At 35.5% G+C, this 21,773-nt stretch overlaps 1 protein-coding gene across 1 annotated transcript in view; it reads right to left on the bottom strand.

Annotated features, from left to right (window-relative positions):
- Nucleotides 1-21,773, bottom strand: part of LOC150079181 (intermembrane lipid transfer protein VPS13D-like) — a 160,720-nt gene that overhangs the window by 89,046 nt on the left and 49,901 nt on the right. The window contains exon 6 of the mRNA XM_090382984.1: nt 4,205-4,401. Coding sequence (XP_090239110.1) covers nt 4,205-4,401 — 197 coding nt within the window. The remainder of the gene's footprint in view (nt 1-4,204; nt 4,402-21,773) is intronic.

Raw genomic sequence — 21,773 nt, 5'->3', positions numbered from 1 at the left:
TGCTAATGCTCCTAAAAACCAAATAACAAACTAACAAACAATCTGGTGTATACCGTCGATTCAATAGGTTTAAACCAAAATCTTCTTCTTCACACTTTCTACATACAATATATATATATATACAGTGTAACCCCCAGTGGAACGTAACCCCCGCTATTCGCGGGGGTTACGTTCCTGAGAAATGTCGCGAATACCGAAAACGCGAATACTGAGTTATGGCTCCCATAGTAATAAAGGGGTTCCGTTCCAAAGTATGAAATATATAAGAAAAACTAGTCTAAAATTTTGTCTATGTATGTATTATATGTACCTTCATAATATGACTATGTACATAGACAGTACATAGTGAAATGCAAGCATATGACATCGAAATGAAAATAAGAAACAATTTAATATTAAATGTAATATTTATTAGAAATTTCAAACAAATCTTTCAAACCAGCGCCTTTGCTAGCTAAAAAAACTTATCCCGCCAGTGCTATCACTAGTTTCGCTAAAGTTAAAGGAGTTTTGCCTTTTCACGAATAATGAGTGAACTTAACGGAATTTTATTTTGAGTTCAGTCTTCTATCCACAGATTTAAAGCTTTTTCCGTTTTTTCTAATTTAGCATCACGAGTTACAGAGCAAATATTTGAAGCAATTAGCGCGTTTTCACGGTCACTATGGCGGATTTTTTCTTCCGATTTCATGATTGATCGTACCGTTCACTCATTGATTTTATAATGTTTTGCCACTGAGGAGACACTTTCACTATTAGAAATTTTATCTAATAACTCAATTTTATTCGCTAATATCATCACCTTCTTTGATATTTTCACATTTCTCTTGTTATTCGTAGCCATATTTTTGTAGGGGTTAGAAAGAACTTGTCCACAATAAAGCCACTTTCTTCCATTAACACACTCGAAAAAGTATTTTACACTGCAAAACGGTAGATTTATCATTTTTTAAGCATATCAATTTATAAATTGATAAATTTATAAGCATATAAATTAAAAGCAAACGACGAAACCTTCCATGACAAGCGCATAACACATACTGAACAAGGATTAGCGAGAAACATCCACTCTCGCGATTTTGTCACCCCTCTCCCCCCACCCACTGAGCGCTGTTTTGACCGGGAAAGATAATTTTAGCCACACCCATGTTTTTTTATGGCGAAAATATTTACGGCGCTTTAAAATTCACATTTTTTTTAGGTTTCATTTTATATTAAATCGGCGATCGCGAATAGGCGAAACCGCGAATACAGATACCGCGAATAGCGGGGGTTTACTGTATATATATATGATCAAATTAATCCAAAAATTAAATAGAGAAATAAAAATTACTAAAATATATATTAAAATAAATAAGAAAAATAACAGAAAAAAAGCTAACATCAGTGGCAGCAGAAAAGCACAATCCACTACATGTTGGGTATAATAAGCTAAATTAAAATAGGATATTGTCAGTAGAATGGCAAATCAGTAAAGTGAAAATGAACTGAACCAAATAAAATAACGATAACAGAAAAATATGGGGGGGATAAAGAAGAAAAGGATAGTGTTGAAGCAACATTCCTAAAATAATTTATAAATTAAGCCAATTAAAAGAAATTTAGTGGCGCCCCCTCGATGGCACCAGTTTCCGAATTACGTGAAATCTCACTAAGGTGGAAATGTAAACTAACAACATTACATGACCAAATAAACTGAAAATTAATAAAATAAAATAAAATATTTTATTTCTAATAAAATCTTTATATTACATCATATCATAACCAAAACTCTTTCTCATCCTGATGCACCTTTAATTCCTGGCCCATAGTCTGTAAGTCAATCCTAGATTTCTTTTTTCCAAAGGCAAAACATTAAATTGGGTAGGATAAAACCATTCTTACTGGACACACACACACACACACACACACACACACAGATTCAGACACACAGATATACACACACACACACAGAATGAATCTCATTCACATGATTTGCCATTCTGTTGATATTTAAATTTTCAGTTGACATCTAAGAGTCCATGTTTGTAACCAATCTAACCATTCTTGATCACCACAGAAATCTTGCTGAGTAAGTTAAGTTTCCCAAGTCTTTCTAATCAAGATTATTAAAAGTAAATCTACTTTTCCAAATTGGGTGTTTTTTTTTTGTTTTTTTTTGTTTTAACAGTGACCCAAACATGAAAGATACTGGAACCTATATAACTTTAGGACTGCATACTATTTAATATAGCAGAAGAAAATGCTGGCCTAGTAGCTGTTCTACAATTTATCTGCACCTGATGGAGTCAGTGATAGAGATTTTGGCCATATAAATCTAAAAAACACAAAGGCGGCGGCAATTGCATATGAACGTATGTCCAAACTTACATGTGGTTTAAATAGGTCTTGGAGATCAGTGGATTATGCATATAATCATCAAGAGTGCTATTTGATAATAGTCAAATTGATCACTGACCAGAATAGTAACATCTTTGGGTATTATTCCATTGTTTATTGCATGATTTATGAATATTTTGTAATTCTGTACAGAATGAACAACTGCAATTTAAAGTGTCTCTCATGGACACAAAAACATACTACACATCTTGAAACCTACTCTGATCAATGATCGAATTAGGTCATGTTGATCCACTGACAATATACTTTTGATATAATGGCTTATTTTACCAATCTGTGGACAAATTCCATGGAAAAGTTTGGTGAAAATCAGCAGTTGCTCTTGACATTTCAAAGGATTCTGATTGTATTTGGCACAAAGGTCTTTTAATTAAGCTTCCATCTTATATTTTTCCAATTGTAATAGTTTTCTCTCTGACTGCTCACTGTGGGTGATGGTAGACAGCTTTCTGTCATCATCTGTAGTGTAGTCGTCTAACTTTTTCACTAATGCAAGCGTTTCTCAAGGTTCAATTCTTTCTCCTAATATTTTCCTCTTATTTATTAATGCCCTTCTTCTGTTGACTGGAAATCTTATCCATAGTTTTGCCAAGGACAGTACATTGTATTCCACCTGAATGTTTGAAAACCTCACCCTGTACAAACAGCTTCAACTTCTCGAATATCCACTACCAATTCTTTAAATGCTGATCTACAGGTAATTCTCCAGTGGGGAATAGATAACTTAGTTAATTTCGATCCTTACAAAACTCAGACCTGTTTTATACCTTACAAAAAGGATTCTTTGGTTCCTATGCTTATCTTCGAAGACACTCATTACTAGACAAGATTACATATCTCTATTAGGAATTACCTTGACTTCTTGGCTTAAGAAGTCAGGGTAATCCTAATCTTTCTTGGTATAAGCACATCACAAATATTGCTTCCTCTGCATCCAAAAAACTGGGTTTTCTCTTTTTCTCTCTTGGCATTACTTTTCTTCTAAAGAGTTACTCACACTTTGTACAAATCTCAAATCCTCATTAGCATGGAATATTGTTCCAACATCTGGGACAATCCCCACAAAATCTCAGGCTTCTACACTCCATTCAAAAGAAGGCAGTTAGGTTAATTAATGACCTATCTCTGACAAAGTCTCTCCACTCTATCTCACAGATGTTCTGTTTCTGTTGCATGCATTTTCTACAGATACGTCTGTGGATGCTGTTCTTTTGAATTGAATTCTATAATTTTCCCTCTATCTTCCAAACCAGTCCAAATATGTACCACAACTAGTCATCATCCTTTTACTGTACAACTTCAAACTCACAGAACCAACTTTTTTTCTTCCTCATTTATTCCTTCAACTTCCATTTTCTGGAACAACCTCCTTTCACATGTACTTCCTGAAAATTTCAATCTATAGAAATTAAAGTCTAATATCAACAATTATCTTCTTTTATCTTCTCAACTTTCAACCAAGCATGGCACCATGTACTATGGGTTCTACAACCTTTCATGTTTGGGGTTTTCATATATATAAAAAAAAAAAAAAACTGTATGAGGTGTAACTACAATGGTAGTCATATCTTGTACAGTTTGGTCTTTTTGATCATGCACTCTGGTTTTCCACAGCATGCATTATCAAGAGGAGTGATGCTAGTGAGAGATTTTTTTTTTGGTACTTTGCCATTTTGTTAGATGATTTCATATCTTTTGCTTGTCTGCCACTCACTTTACATGTATTAAATATTATGCCTCATAACATTATTAGCTGGTAAAACAAGCAGCATTTTTTTAATGACACAAATTAACCAAAACTTACCTGAAGTATGAGACTTTACCATGGTTTTCAGTCTTTCTTCCAGCACATTTGTTTGAAAAAATGTCACTGACACTTCGGAGTAGTTATCAATTCGAAATGGAGGTGGCATTTTATCGGTATCACTGAACACAATAAAAAAGGTCGCTCCCTGTAGAATAACTTCAACTCGCAAGAAATAGTGCTTCCGTTGATCATCTCTTGAAAAAGTAATCAACAAATTTGCTTATTTATTCTTCAATTTTATCAAATAACTAGTTTTCAAATTGTTTGTTCTTTATATACAGATACCAGAAAAAAATGAGTAACTCCTGGTATTTAGAGCATATCACAGATTGAACAAGCACTTCTGCATTTCTTTGCTTACAGCATGGAAACTAATGATATTATGAATTATTAATGATACTGATGAAGGCATATCAGGCTTGATCACTAAGTTTGGAAAATGAAGTGAAGGCTGTAAGGCTAGTTAATTAGTTATGTGACTACAACAAGATCTAGAAAGATTAGGCAAATGGGTGAGAAATGGCAAATGAAGTTTAACACTGACAAATGCAAAATATTGCATAAGGGAAGCAGTAATCTCAGAATAACATTAGCTATGTGGTCCATGCTTGGGTTATTTAAGAATGAAAAATACCTGGTGTAATCATGCAGTCAGATATAAAGTTCTCTGAGAACTCCACATGGGCTGCTAGGACAGCTCAAAAGTTTTACATGATACAGGAATTTTGCAGTAGAGATAACAAAGTTATTATTCCATTGTTTAAGGCAATGGCTAGGTCACACCTTGAATCTATTGAAACAGATGCAGAGAAGAGCAACGAGATTGGTGTGGGGAACAAAAGGGTAAGAGCACTCTTTTGTTCCCCACATCAATCTCATTGCTCTTCTCTGCACCTGTTTCAACAGATCCATGTAAGGATTCAGAACCAAGCAAGAATTCAGCTCTGCACATTGTAGTACCCGAAGACTAGGCACCTGCAAGGTGAATAAATTAAAGGATGAACAAGAAAAACTATTAGAAGGGATGGACAGGTGATGTGGGAAGTGTTATGGTTTTTTTTTTTTTTTTTGACTGATGATGTATTAGCTTGCTTTCTTATATCATTTGTCATTACTAATACTAAGACTAATTAGAGTATAAGGTTAATCCATTTTCTCTATTTAGGGTATATCACCTGCGAATGAAAAAGCTAGGGATTTCACCATGAAACATGGGCGTAGAAAAGATATTATTAAGTGGCAGAAAAGAGTGATATTTGGTTGGTCTAATGAATTTTCTATCAAAGCAGTAGTCAAATTTGTTGGTGCTTCAGAAAGAAAAGTAATAAGAGTTTCTAAGGAATGGGATGAGTCAAAATCAATTAGAAATCGATGCAGATTTCTAATCCTGTGATCAAAAGTCTGTGTTAAATGATCATGATTGGTGATGAATATTGTAAATGAAAAACAATTTCAAACAAGCCAGACATTAACTACTGCTAACAGTTAACTATGGACCTCATCAGCCAATTCCTGATGATGTCCTCAGCCAATTTCAATAAAATTTAAAAAAGTTTAAGTTCTATACGTAAAAAAGTCCAGCTAAAAGGCATAAAAATTGGACTTTTGATGATTGGAAAGTTGTGGTCTGATGAATCCAAATTTTACCTATACTTTAGTGATGTCAGATCTGTATGAGAATTTATACAGACTAGTGCATAGTGTGGTACAAGCTAGTGATGGGTCAGTAATGCTTTGGCAATCTTTCAACTATTATGAACTGGATCCCCTATTTTGCTGAGCATTTGACGGACATCATGATTTTGATTTCTGTACACCTGTATTCCAGGATGACAGTCAGTTCACAAGGTCTGTACTGTTTTACACTGGCAAAGGCCACAAGGGAGTGGAAGGGCATTTAAACTAGGCAGCCAAGTCATCAAATATAAATCTAAGAAAGAGCATACAGGACTATGTTGAACCGAAAGTAAAAACACAACAGCATCCATAAAAAATGAATGAATTATGGGCTCAATTGTTTTTGGAATGTCTTAATAATAATATAAACTATTTAAGGGGTCTAACTCAAAACCCTATCAATGAGAATTCACAAAAATATTCATGCTAAAGGAGGGGCCACACATTATTAACTGAAAAATTATACAGGTGGCTAATTTTTTGTCGGATATGCACAGTTAAATTGTTTTTTTGATAAAGAAAGACAATTTTAAGAGCAGTGTAAAACTTTAACAAAAGCTATCGGCTAAGTGCTACAAAAATAATCCTGAGGGGTTCACATCTGGTGAGTATGGGCTTGGCTCACCCAGGGTCCTGAGCTGGATATCATTATTCTTCTTTTTCTTGGTGATTGCTTTCTACTTCTGACTCTCTCTCTCTCTCTCTCTCTCTCTCTCTCTCTCTCTCTCTCTCTCAGGGTAATTCAGAATTTTTTCTTTTTTTTGGCTAGTGCAGCATAAGCCTCAGGCTTCCCTGCACCATATGGCCAATAATAATAATAATGATTCCAGACCTTTTCATGTGGAATAAAACTTGAGAGCAAATCACCTTCCCCCACAGAATCCTTTTGAATGAACAACAGAACTGCCAGCTGGCATAAATATCCAAAACTACTGTTGCTAGTCATTTTCACTGTTGTACATAAAGACTTTTTAAGTTGTGTTTTCAACATTTTATTATAATCATTGATGTAAAATTAATAAAACATTGATGTAACATAAAATTATTATTTCTGATTGCAAAAATTTGAAAACAAAACTTTATTTATGAAATAAACTGGCTTTTAAAAATTAATTTGCACAATTTAAACAAATGACAGTTTTTCTCAACAGTTCCTTTCCACTTTCCACATACATACTTTTTATACATAGTGCACATTTCTGTAATTTTGTTTGCCTTGCATCACCTAATTTGGCATTGATGCTTTTTGAGAATTTGACAAGGCCACTGTTGTTACTGGTTTGAGCTGCTGCTTTCTGGAAATCTATATATTCTTTTCTGAGTTCTTCAGCTAGATTCAATATAAAATCTCTTCTCTTCTCTGCATAACTTTACCTCTTACCTTTATAAATAATCCAAGCTTTTGATTACTGCAAGATCTAATATATTATAAAAGCCATGAACTGGCCATCTATATGAACCTGCTTTTTTGTTGAATTTTTTTTGCCATTTGGTCTAAAACATCAACCCCATACAGTAATACCCCAACTTATGAGAACTCTGAGTTACCGGTTCTTGATTTTTTCGTTTGGTGTATATCTAAAATTAGCTTACCAGTGATTTGGAAGTCAAATCATAAAGCTTGGGTGACAGCTTCCGTTTTTGAGGACTGGTTTGGTCACCACTTCATACTCGAAGTCGAACGTTATTGCAAGTCTAAACAGATTCCATTTAAAGTGATGTTTCTTATTGACAATGCACCCGGTCACCCTAATTAATTTTGATCCACGTGTGAAAGTTGTGTTTTTGCCTCTAAACACAACCAGCTTGCTTCAACCGATGGACCAGGAAGTCATCAAAACATTCAAAGCTTACTACACGAGGCGTTCGTTTGCATGTCTGAATGAAGCTATGAGACAAAATATTGAGATTAAATAGTGAATCTAATCAACAAAATAGTGAGTTAAATACTTTTGGAAACAATTCAATGTTTTAGATGCCGTAAGAATCATTGAAGAATCTTGGGATGAAATTCACAAAAAAACATTGAATGGTGTCTGGAAGAAACTTTGTCCATTTTTTTTCAAAAACGAGACGAAAACAACACCAGAAACTGATCATGTCACTCATGTGATAGAAGTTGTTAATCTTGCCAGGCAATTAGATTTGGAAGTCAATGGTGATGATGTCAACGAGCTGTTGAATTCACATAGTCAGGAGCTAACAATGAATGAGCTCATAGAGATGGGTGAGCAAAACGTCACTGAAGTATCCGACACTTCAGACCCAGTTCCACCAGAAAAGCACATGACAATTGCAAGCTTGACAGAAGGTCTCAGCTCAATTGAGAAGGGCTTAAAAATTTTAGAAAACATAGACTCCAACAAAGAACGTGTTATAGCTACAAAGCAAGGAATAAAAAAATCATTAGCTTGCTACGAAAAAATTCTGCACAAAAAAAAGAAGGCGCTGTGTCGTCACACAAATTTGTTAGATTTTATGAAGCCATCGACATCGAAGTAACTTTTTTACGTAACTCATTTATTTTTTTAATACATATTTTATATTAATATGTATAAAGAACTGCAATTTTATTAAATATTTTTCTTCTGAACTAGTGTTTTTATTAGTCCTTGGTCCCAATTAAACAAAATTTATATGTATTTATATGCAAAGTTGTACACCGACTTACGCGAATTCGACTCAAGAAGCGATTTTCGTCGGACCCACCTATCGCGTAACTTCGGGGTATTACTGTACTTTGTTTTGTTGCACTTTAACAGTGTGTCAGACTTCTTCTTTGTACCATTACCATTGCAACATTTTTATGAAGTGTAGTCAAGATTATGATTTTCATTTGCTTTGGCCTAGTAATTCGTCAGAGTGCAATTATCAAGTTTGAAAATTGAGGTGGAATATAATTCTGCCTTCTTTTTTATGGACATTGCAGCTTCTTTACGAGCATTATTCACAGTTTCCACTAGAGAAGTATTTTTTATTTTTTTTTGGACTAATTTCTTCATCAATTCAAAACTGGTAAATAAGTTATTGGCAATTACATTTCTACCTTGATTCAAAAATGGTTCCATTAGTTTCAGGAAAACATATTCAAAAAGTGGTTAACTAGCTGGATGCATATCGTCAATCCCAAAGTAAGAAGAGCCATTCAGTAGATATTTTGAAGTTGTGTCAGCTGCACATTTTTCTTTTAAATTTTAGCACTATACTTAAAACTACCAAAGCACACAATTTGACTGTTTGTAAAATCCAATAAAATTAGCTAATTTATACAGTTAATAAAGTTTTTGTATTTAATTATTTTGTGGTAAACATTTCTGATTTGAATCACCCAGGTATATGTTTACACATCTGTGCATGCAGCTTCAAGTCTAAGTGTGTGCAGGAGTCACTATTATATATTACTGCACTGCACCATTTTAGTTTAGTCTAAGTGAAACTTTAAGTGGAAAAGTTTTGATTTAAGTGGGAAAAAATTTATAATATTTTATCAATTTTTATAGTGCTAGTTTGACTGCATTACTAAAATGTGTTAATCTTGTGGTCTTACTCAAGAGCAGATTCAAATATGTCTAGGGGGAATTAAAAACACTACCTGAAAATGAGTATGGAGAGGAGAATGGAGAAGAGTTTAGACAAGAAGAAAGTAACAAATGGATTTCTAATGGAAGTGGCAAGGAATCTAGTAGTTGTGAAAATAATACTTCTGATTCTAATGGGCCTCAATTTTTTCATGATGCAATGTCACATAACTTTTGTGAAATTAGGTGGTTCATAAGATTCAACATACGTTATTCAAGGAAGGAGTATATAAAAAATGATAAATTTGCTTTAGCTTCGGAAATATATGGTTAAAATTTATTTCCAATTGTAAAGCTTGCTAAATACCTGTAACAAACATTACAATATATGAGGGGCTATTTCCAACAAGACTGCAGCAATAATTCAGACACAGCATGGTTTGTTAAGGAAAAGTCTTGTCTGCCAAATTTGATTGGATAATATGATGTGGTTACAAAGGAACTGGATGCAAAAATTAATTTTGATTTCATATACTTGGATTTCAGGAAAGCTTTTGACACCGTTGCGCATGGAAGACTACTGTACAAATTGGAGCAGAATAGTATTAAGGGTAAGTTGCTACAATGGATAAAAGGGCGGTTGAGTGGGAGAAGACAGAGGGTGGTAATCAATGGACACTGCTCTTCATGGACTAATTTTATTAGTGGAGTCCCACAGGTTTCGGTGTTGGGCCCACTGTTGTTTTGTATATTTATCAATGATATTGATGAAGGTATATCAGCCTTAGCGTCAAAGTTTGCAGATGATACAAAGGTTGGCAGGGTTGTTAATGACAGTAATGGCAGTGTGCTACTGCAACAGGATCTAGAAAATTTGGGCAGATGGGCTGAGAAGAGGCAACTGAAGTTTAACATTGACAAATGCAAAGTACTGCACGGGCAGAAGTAACCCCAGAGGAATGTACCAACTGTGTGGAACTACACTTAGGGTGGTAGAAAATGAAAAAGACCTGGGAGTAATTGTGCAGTCAGATATAAAGTTTTCTGAGCAATACAGACAGGCTGCAAGAGCAGGTCATGGGGTTTTGTCAATGATATACAGGAATTTTGCTAGCAGGGAAAAGGAGGTGATTTTCCCTGTGTATGAGGCAATGGTCAGACCACGCTTTGAGTTCTGTGTATAGGTCTGGAGGCCTAATTTTAGGAAGTATGTAGATTTGCTTGAGCGTGTACAGAGAAGGGCAACAAGATTGGTGAGGGGAATGAAGGGATCCCCTTGCCAAGAGAGGCTGAGACTAGGCACCTGCAAAGTGATCTGATTGAGGTGTATAAGACCTTGAATGGATTGAGCACGATGAATTCTGATGGGATTCTTCCACTTGCTCAGATTATGAACCTAAGGGGGCATAAATTCAAATCGAGGAAAGACAGCTGTAGAATAGATGTGTGGAAATTTGTCTTTAGCCAGCAGACGGAAGTTTGTTCCACCAATTGCTGGAACAAACTTCCATCTGTCGTTGTGGAAGTTGATATATTAAATAAATTCAAGAAGGAACTGGACAAACATTTAGAGGGAATGGTTGTGTGAATTTTTTTTTTTTTTTTTTTTTGTCTGATGCTACATAAGCTCATACGCTTGTTTTCTTGCATCACATGCCACTATTACTATTACTATAGATAGATGCCGATTCACCCAGTATACAGCCAAAAACCAGACAAATCTGGTATAAAGTTTTGGGTGGCAATTGTGCATATTGGAAAGTTAGGAAATGTCATGGACTCTCACTTCTGTAGTTAAAAGAGCTGCAAAACTTTAAAAATTTAAAGGAGGCAAATTGTCAAATTGACCATCACAGTGGTTCTAGTATTAAACACTGAGTGATATGCCAACTAATGATACACTACAGTGCAACATCAAGAAATAATCAAATTAATAAAGCTTGTTTTAATTACATAAAATCAAACTACTGTAGGTCCCATTATCTGTAGAATATTTCCATTCATAAAAAATAAAAGAAACTATTTAATTAGGTCAATAAAAGAAAATGAGCAATTATACTGTTCTTGCTATGACTATACTTCCATAACATTGCTATTTAAAAGTGTTCATTTGTGAAACTGAAGTAGAATACTTAACATATGAAGTGATTGTTCAGCTGACTGCAAGAAAGCTGAAATAATTCTGAAATAGAAAGCCAGTTATACAAAATATAGGGTCAACAAACACTGGCATTACAAATGTTAATTTTTATTATTATTATTTTTACAATACCTAGTTTTGAAATTAGTTATGAAACTTTAACTATTTAACTTTCCGAGTTATGAAAGGATTTGGAAAGCACCAAAGAAATATACTGCATATTTCCTGAAACTACCTTGTTTCTTTTGACCCGTAAATGCATTAGCATTAGTAGAGGCATTTGATGCAAGAAAGCAAGCTTATGCAGCATCAGCCAAAAAAAAAAAAAAAAAAAAAACCCACTTCCACTTCACCCCTCTGTTCGTTCGAAATACCTGTCCAGCTGAGCCTTAAACTTATTTAGGCTATCAACTTCCACGACAAGGGATGGAAGTCTGTTCCACCAACCAACCACTCGCTGGCTAAAGGCAAATTTCCGCACGTCCATCCTACATCTGTCTTTCCTCAATTTGAATTTATGCCCTCTCAGGTGGTTATTCTGAGCGACATTTGACCTGTGTGAAAATCCGTGAATCAAATTAAGAGTTAACAAATATTCCAGGAACGTGCTGAGATACTTAAAGCCCTTTGTCAGATTTTTAGGATGCTCTCGATTAGTGTGAATTTGATATGCATGCCATAACAAACAACCAAACTTAACTTCAAAGGGGAGTCAAATGTAAATTCTCATAAATTCAATGCAGATTTTCAGTTATCAGGGGCCCCACAATGCTATTCCCTCCCCCTTCCCCCAATTGCTTGGCATGCTTTCAAGTCTAAGACTGGAAAAAAAAGACTAGAACATCTCGGCATGTTTGTTGATTATTTATATGGTGTTTTTTTTTTTTACAAACTGGGTATACTTCATTTGTTCAGAGATAATGGCAGCAAAAAGTTGATTCTACTTTCATAACATCCCATCCTTGCCATAAAAATCTTTTCAAACTTAACAGTATTTCTAAATTAAAATTTCAGGCCAATCTCCTTGAGGCAGAAAAGTATACCAGTTGAAGTTTAAACTATTCACATTCTCAATTCAGCTATTGTTTGAGTACTAAATCCATTATTAGGTCTAAATACATCAATCAGGTCTTCTTGCAGGTGATTTGTTTCCAGATGCAGATTTTTTTTTTTTTCATCGTAAGAATAACCTTTTGTGTCCTTGACTAATCTTGTTATACTACTCTGCACTGATTCTAAGAGATCCACATCCTCCCAAAAATGAGGCTTCCAGAATTGCATACAGCACTCAAGATGCAGCCTAACCATTTCTTATATACAAAGGGTCCAAACAACACCTTCTCTTTGATGGCAAAATTCCTGCATATCACTGACTGAACCCAGTTAACTGTCCTAGTGTCCTGTGAAATCTGAAAACTTCATGTCAGAATGAAAAATTATCCCCCAGGTCTTTTTTTTTCTGTACTTCCCAAGAGTGTTGTACCATCCAATTAGTAAATTATTCTGGGATTACTGCATTCTGCAATATACCTTGCATTTTTCAAATAAATCTCAATTGCAACTTCTCGTCTCATGCCCATCTAGATAATTTTTCTAAGTCTTACTGCAGCATTATACCCTGATTTCTATCATTAACCACTTTGAATTATTGTAATTGTAGATACGAAATATTTATTCAGTTAGTTTTTCAGCAATCAGAACAGGATCAACAATAGTTATGTCATTTGTATTTAGCAGACCCATGTGGTTCATTCTCTTCCTTCCAGAGTTAATATAAATGAAGAAATCCCTAGCCAAAGACCCCTCGTAACCTGCGTTAGACTACCTAACTTCCCTTTATGACTTGATTGCAAACTAATTTGTATTTATTCTATGCTTTTGTGCCCCCCTAATAATTTATAACCAGCTCATGCATTTTTTTTTTTGTGTTAGTAGTCTCATCACTTCATCTGCTTTTACTTTGAAGAGTATCTCTTAGTTCATATGAAATCCACCATTACTTCCCTGAATGCTTCCTATTTAGAATTTGCAGTTGATGCCACTGAAAAGAATTTAAAAACTGTGTCACCCTTATTGAAGTAAAATTCCTTCACATTATCCTTGGCAGTAGTTACACCTTTACATACATTACACTTCAATCATTGTTCCCTACTGGTTATTTAATCTGCAGGTTCTTAATGCATGAAGAGTTACTGCTGATAACCAGATAAAGAGCACTGTTTTCCCTTGTTGCTTCTCTAACCTGCTGGTTAGAAAGTAGTTATCCATAACTGATAGTTTCCCTATAACTGATATTCATACAACATCAAATATTTGATAATCTAACCAATATTTCAAATTACTGAAATTTATTTACTATACCTGTAGTGTCAGTGTACAAGCAGGTATATTAGCATTTGTTTTTACTCCTGGTGCCCCTCTAACACATCCCAGGAAATACTCCTATGTGAAAACAATGCATGGCCCAATAGGTGCACCAATAGGCCCTACAATCCTTCACACCTTGTTTTCATAGTTCCCGTGTGTCCCAATAGAAGCAGTTGAAGAATCAATTTCACTTCTGCCCTATGGTGGCTGTAAAGCTAGTTTTTATATCCTCACATCTTCCAAGCTAGCAGTTTTCCAACCCATCTAACACTCAAGTATTTATGCACCTCTTTTATTTTAGGTGTACCCCCCATCCCCCTAAAAACATTCACCCCTGTTAATAAGCACAGATCAAGCTGAGAAAAATTTTACCACAAAAGCCTTGCACAGTCTCTCCAGGACTGAACTGATTGCAATGCACTTACCATGTCCTTCCTCCATGCCTAGGCAGAACTGCAGACAATTTCAAATTTAATCCTAAAATCATGACTTTTTATCAACGTTACCCTATTCCTGTTAAGTAAATCCTCAGCTCTCATATATTAGCACTAACATGCACAATAATATAACCATTTTGTGCCCTTAAAAAATTATAACTGCTTTACAACATCATTTTGCCCCTGCAGATCTACTCTGAGCCTATTCCACTTATTCTTTTTACACAATATATTTCCTGTTTCCATGACAATACAGGCACAGAAAATAACTACCTGCTGTGGAACCAGTGCATTCCACCTTTAGAATTGTCACTGCTGCCTGATCCATGAATGTAAGCTCTGGCATGGATGTGGCAGCTGAGTGCTTGATGCTCCCATTTTAATTCCTTCAAAGATATCAAACCCTGTTCTGCATGCTCTCATAAATGTCCATCAGAAAGCTGAGTTTGCATTTAATTTTCTCACTCAAACACACAACAAAGACATACATTGGTTGTGTCATTTCCCATTACAGATTGGTCCAAAACATAGCAAATTTAAACCTCACTGTAAATGGCATACTTATAGTAAAATATTCAAGTAAAAAAATAGAATAAAACAATAAAAAAAATAATAAAAATAAAGGACATATAAAACATAAAATGACATCAGAAGGTAGCTCTTATAACTATTATTGGTTACTGCTCTTCCAGTAAAGTTTATGTGAATTTTGATGGTATTTACTTCACACCATGGCTAAGATAGTTGGAGTGAGGAGGTTCTAGCATATTTTGCAAATTTTGTACATTCAGTGGGGACACATCTGACTGTAAGTACCGTGTCAGAGAGATACAGTGATGATACCAAGGAGGATCATCAGCTCTTAAAAGTTAAGTATGGGTGATATTTGTATGCTCTTTGCAGATCAGCTAATATTACCTGCCACTGGCAATTTTATGTGAAGCTTGAAAGTCACTGTTTGATGGTTGACTCAATAATTCAAAGGTTATTGTTATGTTGATTTTACCAAATCAATGGCCACTGAGACATGTTTCTTCTGAATTACTGATCTATAGTTTTAAGGTAAAACCTGTAAAATCTGGAGAAGCTTTGGTTTGGTTTGGTTTAGATTTTATTGGTGCATTAGCAACTAAGGCTATAATGCACCCCTGGAGCAGCAAGAGGTATATTTTCCATATGACAGGTGGCAAGACCTAAGAACCTTTTAAAATAAAAAAAAGCCAATGAGACCAGAAACACTGACTGAGATATACTTCCTTATATCATACAGTGGGTGTCTACTTACTGTGATTAACTGAACCTTGAAAACTTAACAGTAAGTGAATTTGTCTGAACAATCTGTGAACGATGAAGACCCATTTTTTTTTTTTTTTTTTTTTATTAAAAATTCTCTAAATAGTTGCTTTATGTTATTATAATGATATATGGATGGTGTTTTAAAAAAATGTATTCATGACCGTTTTTTAAAAAAATGCGTATGTTAAAATAAACCCAACTGGAAATTAAACTAATAAACACTAAAAATTTAAAGAAAATTTTAAATGAAGAATTTTTTTTTTTTTTTTGGAAACCTGCTCAAAAACGTTGTTTTGGCAAGTTGTTCTAAAATAAAACAACCCCATCTATGGAATTCTTCTAAAGGTGGAGAGGAATGAGTCACATTATACTGAAGATGGGGAAGTATAAGTCACATTCTTGTTACAGAAGGAATCAATTTTGTCGGTTTTGGTTTCAGCATTTATCTCATTCAGGGTAAATGCATGCTTAATATGAGAGTAAATTACTAAACAAACACCTTGAATGTGCTGTAAAATTTCTTTTGTAATTTTACAAAATACAGGTTCGAAAAATTACAGTAATACAGGTTTAAAAAATTACTTCATAAAACATAATTCATAATACAATTTCTTCATTAAAGATACCTTCAGAATGAGACCAAACAAGCTCCTCATTTTCACAGGCAAGCACATTTGGCAATAATTTTTTTTAATGCATTCCAAAAGAAAAACTTATTATTGTGGATATCACCGTAAGAAAACACCCACTATATTTACACTTGCAAGCAAGCTTGACTTCAGTTCTTAGAAAATTAATACAGTCAATGGTCAAAGAAGTGTTGCAGGGTCATTTTGATAGCAATTCAGTTATATGGATATCACAGCATGGTGTGATTAAACAGAGACGTTGTGTGACCAAATTGATAAGATACTACGATACAGTAATAAAAGTACAAAAAATAAATTTTAAGACATCATATAATTAGACTTCAGTAAAGCTTTTGACACTGTTCCACATTAAAGGCTGCTGTACAAACTGGAGCAGTGTGACACTGCTATGAATAAAGGGGTGGTTGAATGGCAGAAGACAGAGACTGATTATCATTGAACAATGTTTTCTTCTTGGACTAATGTTATTAGTGAAGTCCCTCAGAATTCAGTGCCTTACATTTTCAATATTTTTTAATGATATTGATGAAGGCATATCAAGATTACAGTCTTCAGTTTTCAGATGATACAAAGGTTGTCAGGGTGGCTGATGCAAGAATGAAGGCATACTATGGCCTCAAGGCCTAGAAAAGTTGGTCAGATGTGCTAAGAAGTGGATGTTTAACATCAATAAATGAAAGGTATTGCATGTAGGCAGAAGAAATCTCATAATAACATAAAATTAGGAAATACCAAGGAGGTGGAGACAAAAGAGGCCCAAGAATAATTACACAGTCCAATATGAAGTCCGTGAAGAGCAAGGAAAAGCTGCTAGGACAGTTCATGGGATTCTGTCAATGATACACAGGAAATCTGTCAGGAGCAGATAAAGTGATTATCCCATTGTGTAAGGCAATAGTTAGGCTGCACCTTGAGTACTGCATACAAATAAGTACATGGGCTGATGATGTTACCAACAGCAAATTCTAAATGGGAAGCATTCAAGGAAGTGATCGTGGAAGCTACTAGGCGTTTCATACCGATTAAGAAATACTGCTCAAGGATTAAGCCTAAATGGATGTCAGATGAATTAATGAGGCTCGTGGCAGCTCAGTGGAGAGCAAAGTGGAGAAGAAAAATGCATAGAAAAATGAAAAATTAAAATATATATATATATATATATAAATTATCAAGCGACAGAGAAGCCTATGATAGGTATAACCTAGTCTGTAATCAAGTGACAAAGGATGTAGTAGTAGTAGTAGCATGTGATGCAAGAAAGCAAGTGTATGGGCTTATGCAGCATCAGCCAAAAAAAAAAAAAAAAAAAATCACACCATTCCTTCCAAATGCCTGTCCAGTTCCTCCTTAAATTTATTCAACCTATCAACTTCCTTCAAAGACAGATGGAAGTTTCTTCCAGCAATTAACCACCCGCTGGCTAAAGGCAAATTTCTGCACATCTATTCTACATCTGTCCTTTCTTAATTTGAATTTATGCCCCCTTAGTTTCGTAATCTGAACAAGTGGAAGGATCCCATCAGAATTCAGCGTGCTCAACCCATTCAAGGCCTTATACACCTCAATCAGATCACTGCTCAGGTGCCTAGTCTCCAGCCACTGTTAGGCAAGCGAAGGCAGATTGTGAGAAATCTTTTGCAAACGATGCTAAGAAAAGCAGTGAGGACTTCTTTATTATATAAACTCTAGAAGGAAGGGGGGGGATTATCGGATTGGTCAAGTTGATATCGATGGTTCGACTGTTGATGATCCTGCTCAGGAAGCTAACAAACTAAATGAGTATTTTGCATCTATATTCACACATGAGGAGTTATTAAGGGAGGAAAATGACAGAAGTTGATCAAACTGAAACAGGGTGCTTAATGATTTTGTAATAACAGAGCACAAAGTGGAGAAGAAATTGTTGAAGATAAACATAAGAACGGCACCTGGGACAGATGGGATCTATCCATTTATATTAAAGGAGGTGGCAAAGGAAGTAAGCAAACCATTAGCCATAATTATGAGAGCATCCTCGGACTCATGGGAAGTCCACACAGACTGGAGATGTGCATAAGTATCCCGAATTCATAAAGGGGATCTAACAGTGACCCGAGTAATTACAAACCAGTTAGTTTAACTTCTGTTCCTAGGAAAATAATGGTGTCACCGGTTAAAGATGCATTGCATCTAGACATGACTGCAGTAATAATTCAAACAAAGAATGGGTTTGTTAAGGGAAAGTCTTGTCTGACCAATCTGATTGGATACTATGATCTGGTTACTAAGGAACTGGATGCAAAAAATAATTTTGATATCATATACTTGGATTTCAGGAGAGCTTTTGATACTGTTGCACATGGAAGACTGCTGTACAAATTGGAGCAGTATGGCATTAAGGGCAAGTTGCTGCAATGGATAAAGGAATGGCTGAGTGGAAGATGGCAAAAAGTGGTAATAAATGGACACTGCTCTACGTGGACTAATGTTATTAGTGGAGTACCCCAGGGTCCAGTGTTGGGCCCATTATTGTTTTGTATTTTTATCAATGATATTGATGAAGGTATATCATCAATATCACTGATAATTAATGTGGAAGTTTTCAGATGATACAAAGGTTGGCAGGGTTGTTAACGACAGTATTGACAGTGTGCCACTGCAACAGAATCTAGAAAAGATGGGCAGATGGGCTGAGAAGTGGCAACTGAGTTTAACCTTGACAAATGCAAAGTACTGCATATGGCTAGAAGAAACCCCAGAGAAACGTACCAACTGTGTGAGACCACACTTAGGGTGGTAGAAATTGAAAAAGATTTGGGAGTAATTGTGTAGTCAGATATGACATTTTCTGACCAGTGCAGACATGCTGCTAAAGCAGGTCATGGGGTATTACCAACGATATACAGGAATTTTGCTAGTAGGGAAAAGGAGGTGATTATCTCTTTGTATAAGGCAATAGTTAGGCTACACCTTGAGTACTGTGTACAGATCTGGAGGCCTCATTTTTGGAAGGAAGTACAGTTGCTTGAGCGAGTATAGACAAGAGCAACAAGATTGGTGAGGGGAATGAAGGGGTGGTCTTAACAAGAAAGGCTTAAGTTCTGCAAAGTACAGCATTTGTAGAATAGGCACCTGCAAGTGCTCTGATTGATGTGTATAAGGCCTTGAATGGGTTGAGCAGGATTAATTCTGATGGGATTCTTCCCCTTGCTCAGATTACAAACCTGAGGGTGCATAAATTCAAATTGAGGAAAAGCAGTTTTTGAACAGATGTGCAGAAATTTGCATTTAGCCAGCAGGTAGTTGATTGCTGGAACAAAGTTCCATCTGTCGTGGAAGTTGATAGCTTAAATAAATTCAAGGAACTGATCAAATGTTTTTTTTTTTTTTTTTGGGCTGATGTTATATCATGCTCTCTTGCATCATGTGCCTCTACTACTACTAGATATGGAAGTTTTGTTTTAAGAAGGATAGGGATCTTTTAGAACTGGTGCAAAGAAGAGTCCTTGGAAACTAGGCATTTGATGGAAAGATGAGGTGGGTTATTTATTTATTTTTTTATTATTACATTTTTATGGCTGATGCTGTATAAACTTGCTCCCTTGCATGATTTTCCACTACTAATTCTATTCTCTCCTATACTAATATAGATCAATGGTGAGAAATATATACCTCAAATAGTATTCGCCATATGGTGCAAGGAAGACACAGGCATTTGCAGCACTGGTAAACAAACAAACAAAAAAAACTAATACGGTGGCAGACAAAAAAAAAAATTGCATCACTTGTGAATTTTGCAAATAATGTGTTTTGTGCTGCATTATGGGTTGCAGAAATGTTCAAAATGCATTTGTTAGATGGGATATATATCTCTGTGAATGAAATCCAATGAAAAGACTCCACCTGATATACTCAATTGCCATAAATATCTTCCCAAAGGGTAAAATATGTAATTAATGGAAATATGAGAAATCATGCAAATGGCAATCATGACAACCAAACATACATTTCATTGCATTAACGTGTACTAACCGAAATGACAAGTTAACATAATAGTATCATGTATTGTAAATCAGAAAAATAAGTCCTCAACATTTTGTTGTTCCTCCTCAAGCTGCAATTACAGTTGCAATGATCTGCATAGAGTTAATCAACTTCTGCATATACGTTTGCCCAATTTCATGGTACCACACACTTAAAATGCTCTCCTGCAGCTGAGTCTTACTTGTTGGCATCGTCAAAGCAATTTTAGATGACATTGTGTACCAGAAATTTTCAATAGGGTTCAAATCTGAACTGTTGCTGGGCCAGTCCAACACTGTAATGCCAGCATTTCTGAGGTATGACTGCACCTTAAGGGAGAAAAACGAGGGAAAACATTGGTGTAAGTATGCTTTAAGTCTTGTGAGACAAGAATACAAACTCATTATTAAATCTAAAGAGCATAAAACTTACCAATTTTGCTGTGTGGCAAGGTGATGAAGTCCTGTTGAAAAATGCAGTTTTGGATGTCTGTGTGCTGATCCCTAATAATGGGTTTCAAGCACCCCTCCAAGATGGCAGTGTAGGTTTCTGCATTTACTGTTCTGTTAATAAACTTAATTCGCCCAATCTCTTTGCTTGTTATCGATCTCCAGACTATCTGACCAGCGGGGAACTTTACAGTCGGTGTTATGCGGTCAGGATGGTATGCCTCCGATTTTCGTCTTCTGACATATCGCTTCCCATAAGAGCCATGCAGGTTGAATTTCAATTCATCAGAAAAGATGGTGTCCCATTATTCTTTTGTCCATGAAACATCGTTTTAGCCCAAGCAAGTCGCTTCTTCTTCATTTGTTGGGTCAACAAAGGCTTCTTCTCGGGCCGATAGGCATGTAGACCACACTCCAAAAGCCGTCTTTGGATAGTTCGTGCACTTGTTTCAACACCAGAAGCCATCTCAAAGTCCAGTTTTAGATCAGGAGCACTAGCATGGCAATTATGAAGGCATAGCCATTTCAAATATCGATCTTGGGAAGGCGTAGTCATTCTCTTATGGCCTGCTCCAGGTCTTCTCTTCACATCACCAGTTTAACACTTTAATTTCAGCATCTGGGATACTGTTGACTGGTGGTAGCCTATTTTATCAGCAATAGCATGCATAGAAAGCCCTTCCTGGGACAGAGCAAAAGGTACACTTTTTTTTCCTGGTCAACTGAACATATGGAGTCATGCTTACACCTCCACAAAACAGGATACTAATGAGCATTTATATCCTTCCAATGCCATATTTATAGAAACGGCTGATGCAATAGCTTGCAATTACTGTTTGATGCAATAGAAGCATTATCTGAAGCAATACCTTTGCTTTGCGACAAAAAATGACTGTAATCGAACAATATCTTATATGTTTCACTACAAATGTTACTTTTTTTTTTATGGTGATGCAGTTTTTTGTCTGCTACTGTAGATAAGAAAATACAAATTAAACTATCCAGTTGACCTTTGAATTTATTCAAACTG

Source organism: Mastigoproctus giganteus, chromosome 10 (assembly GCF_048544385.1).
Source record: "Mastigoproctus giganteus isolate SK-2022 chromosome 10, ASM4854438v1, whole genome shotgun sequence".
NCBI lineage: Eukaryota > Metazoa > Arthropoda > Arachnida > Uropygi > Thelyphonidae > Mastigoproctus > Mastigoproctus giganteus.
Note: the sequence above shows the minus strand (reverse complement) of the source record. Positions and strands in the feature narration are given on the sequence as shown.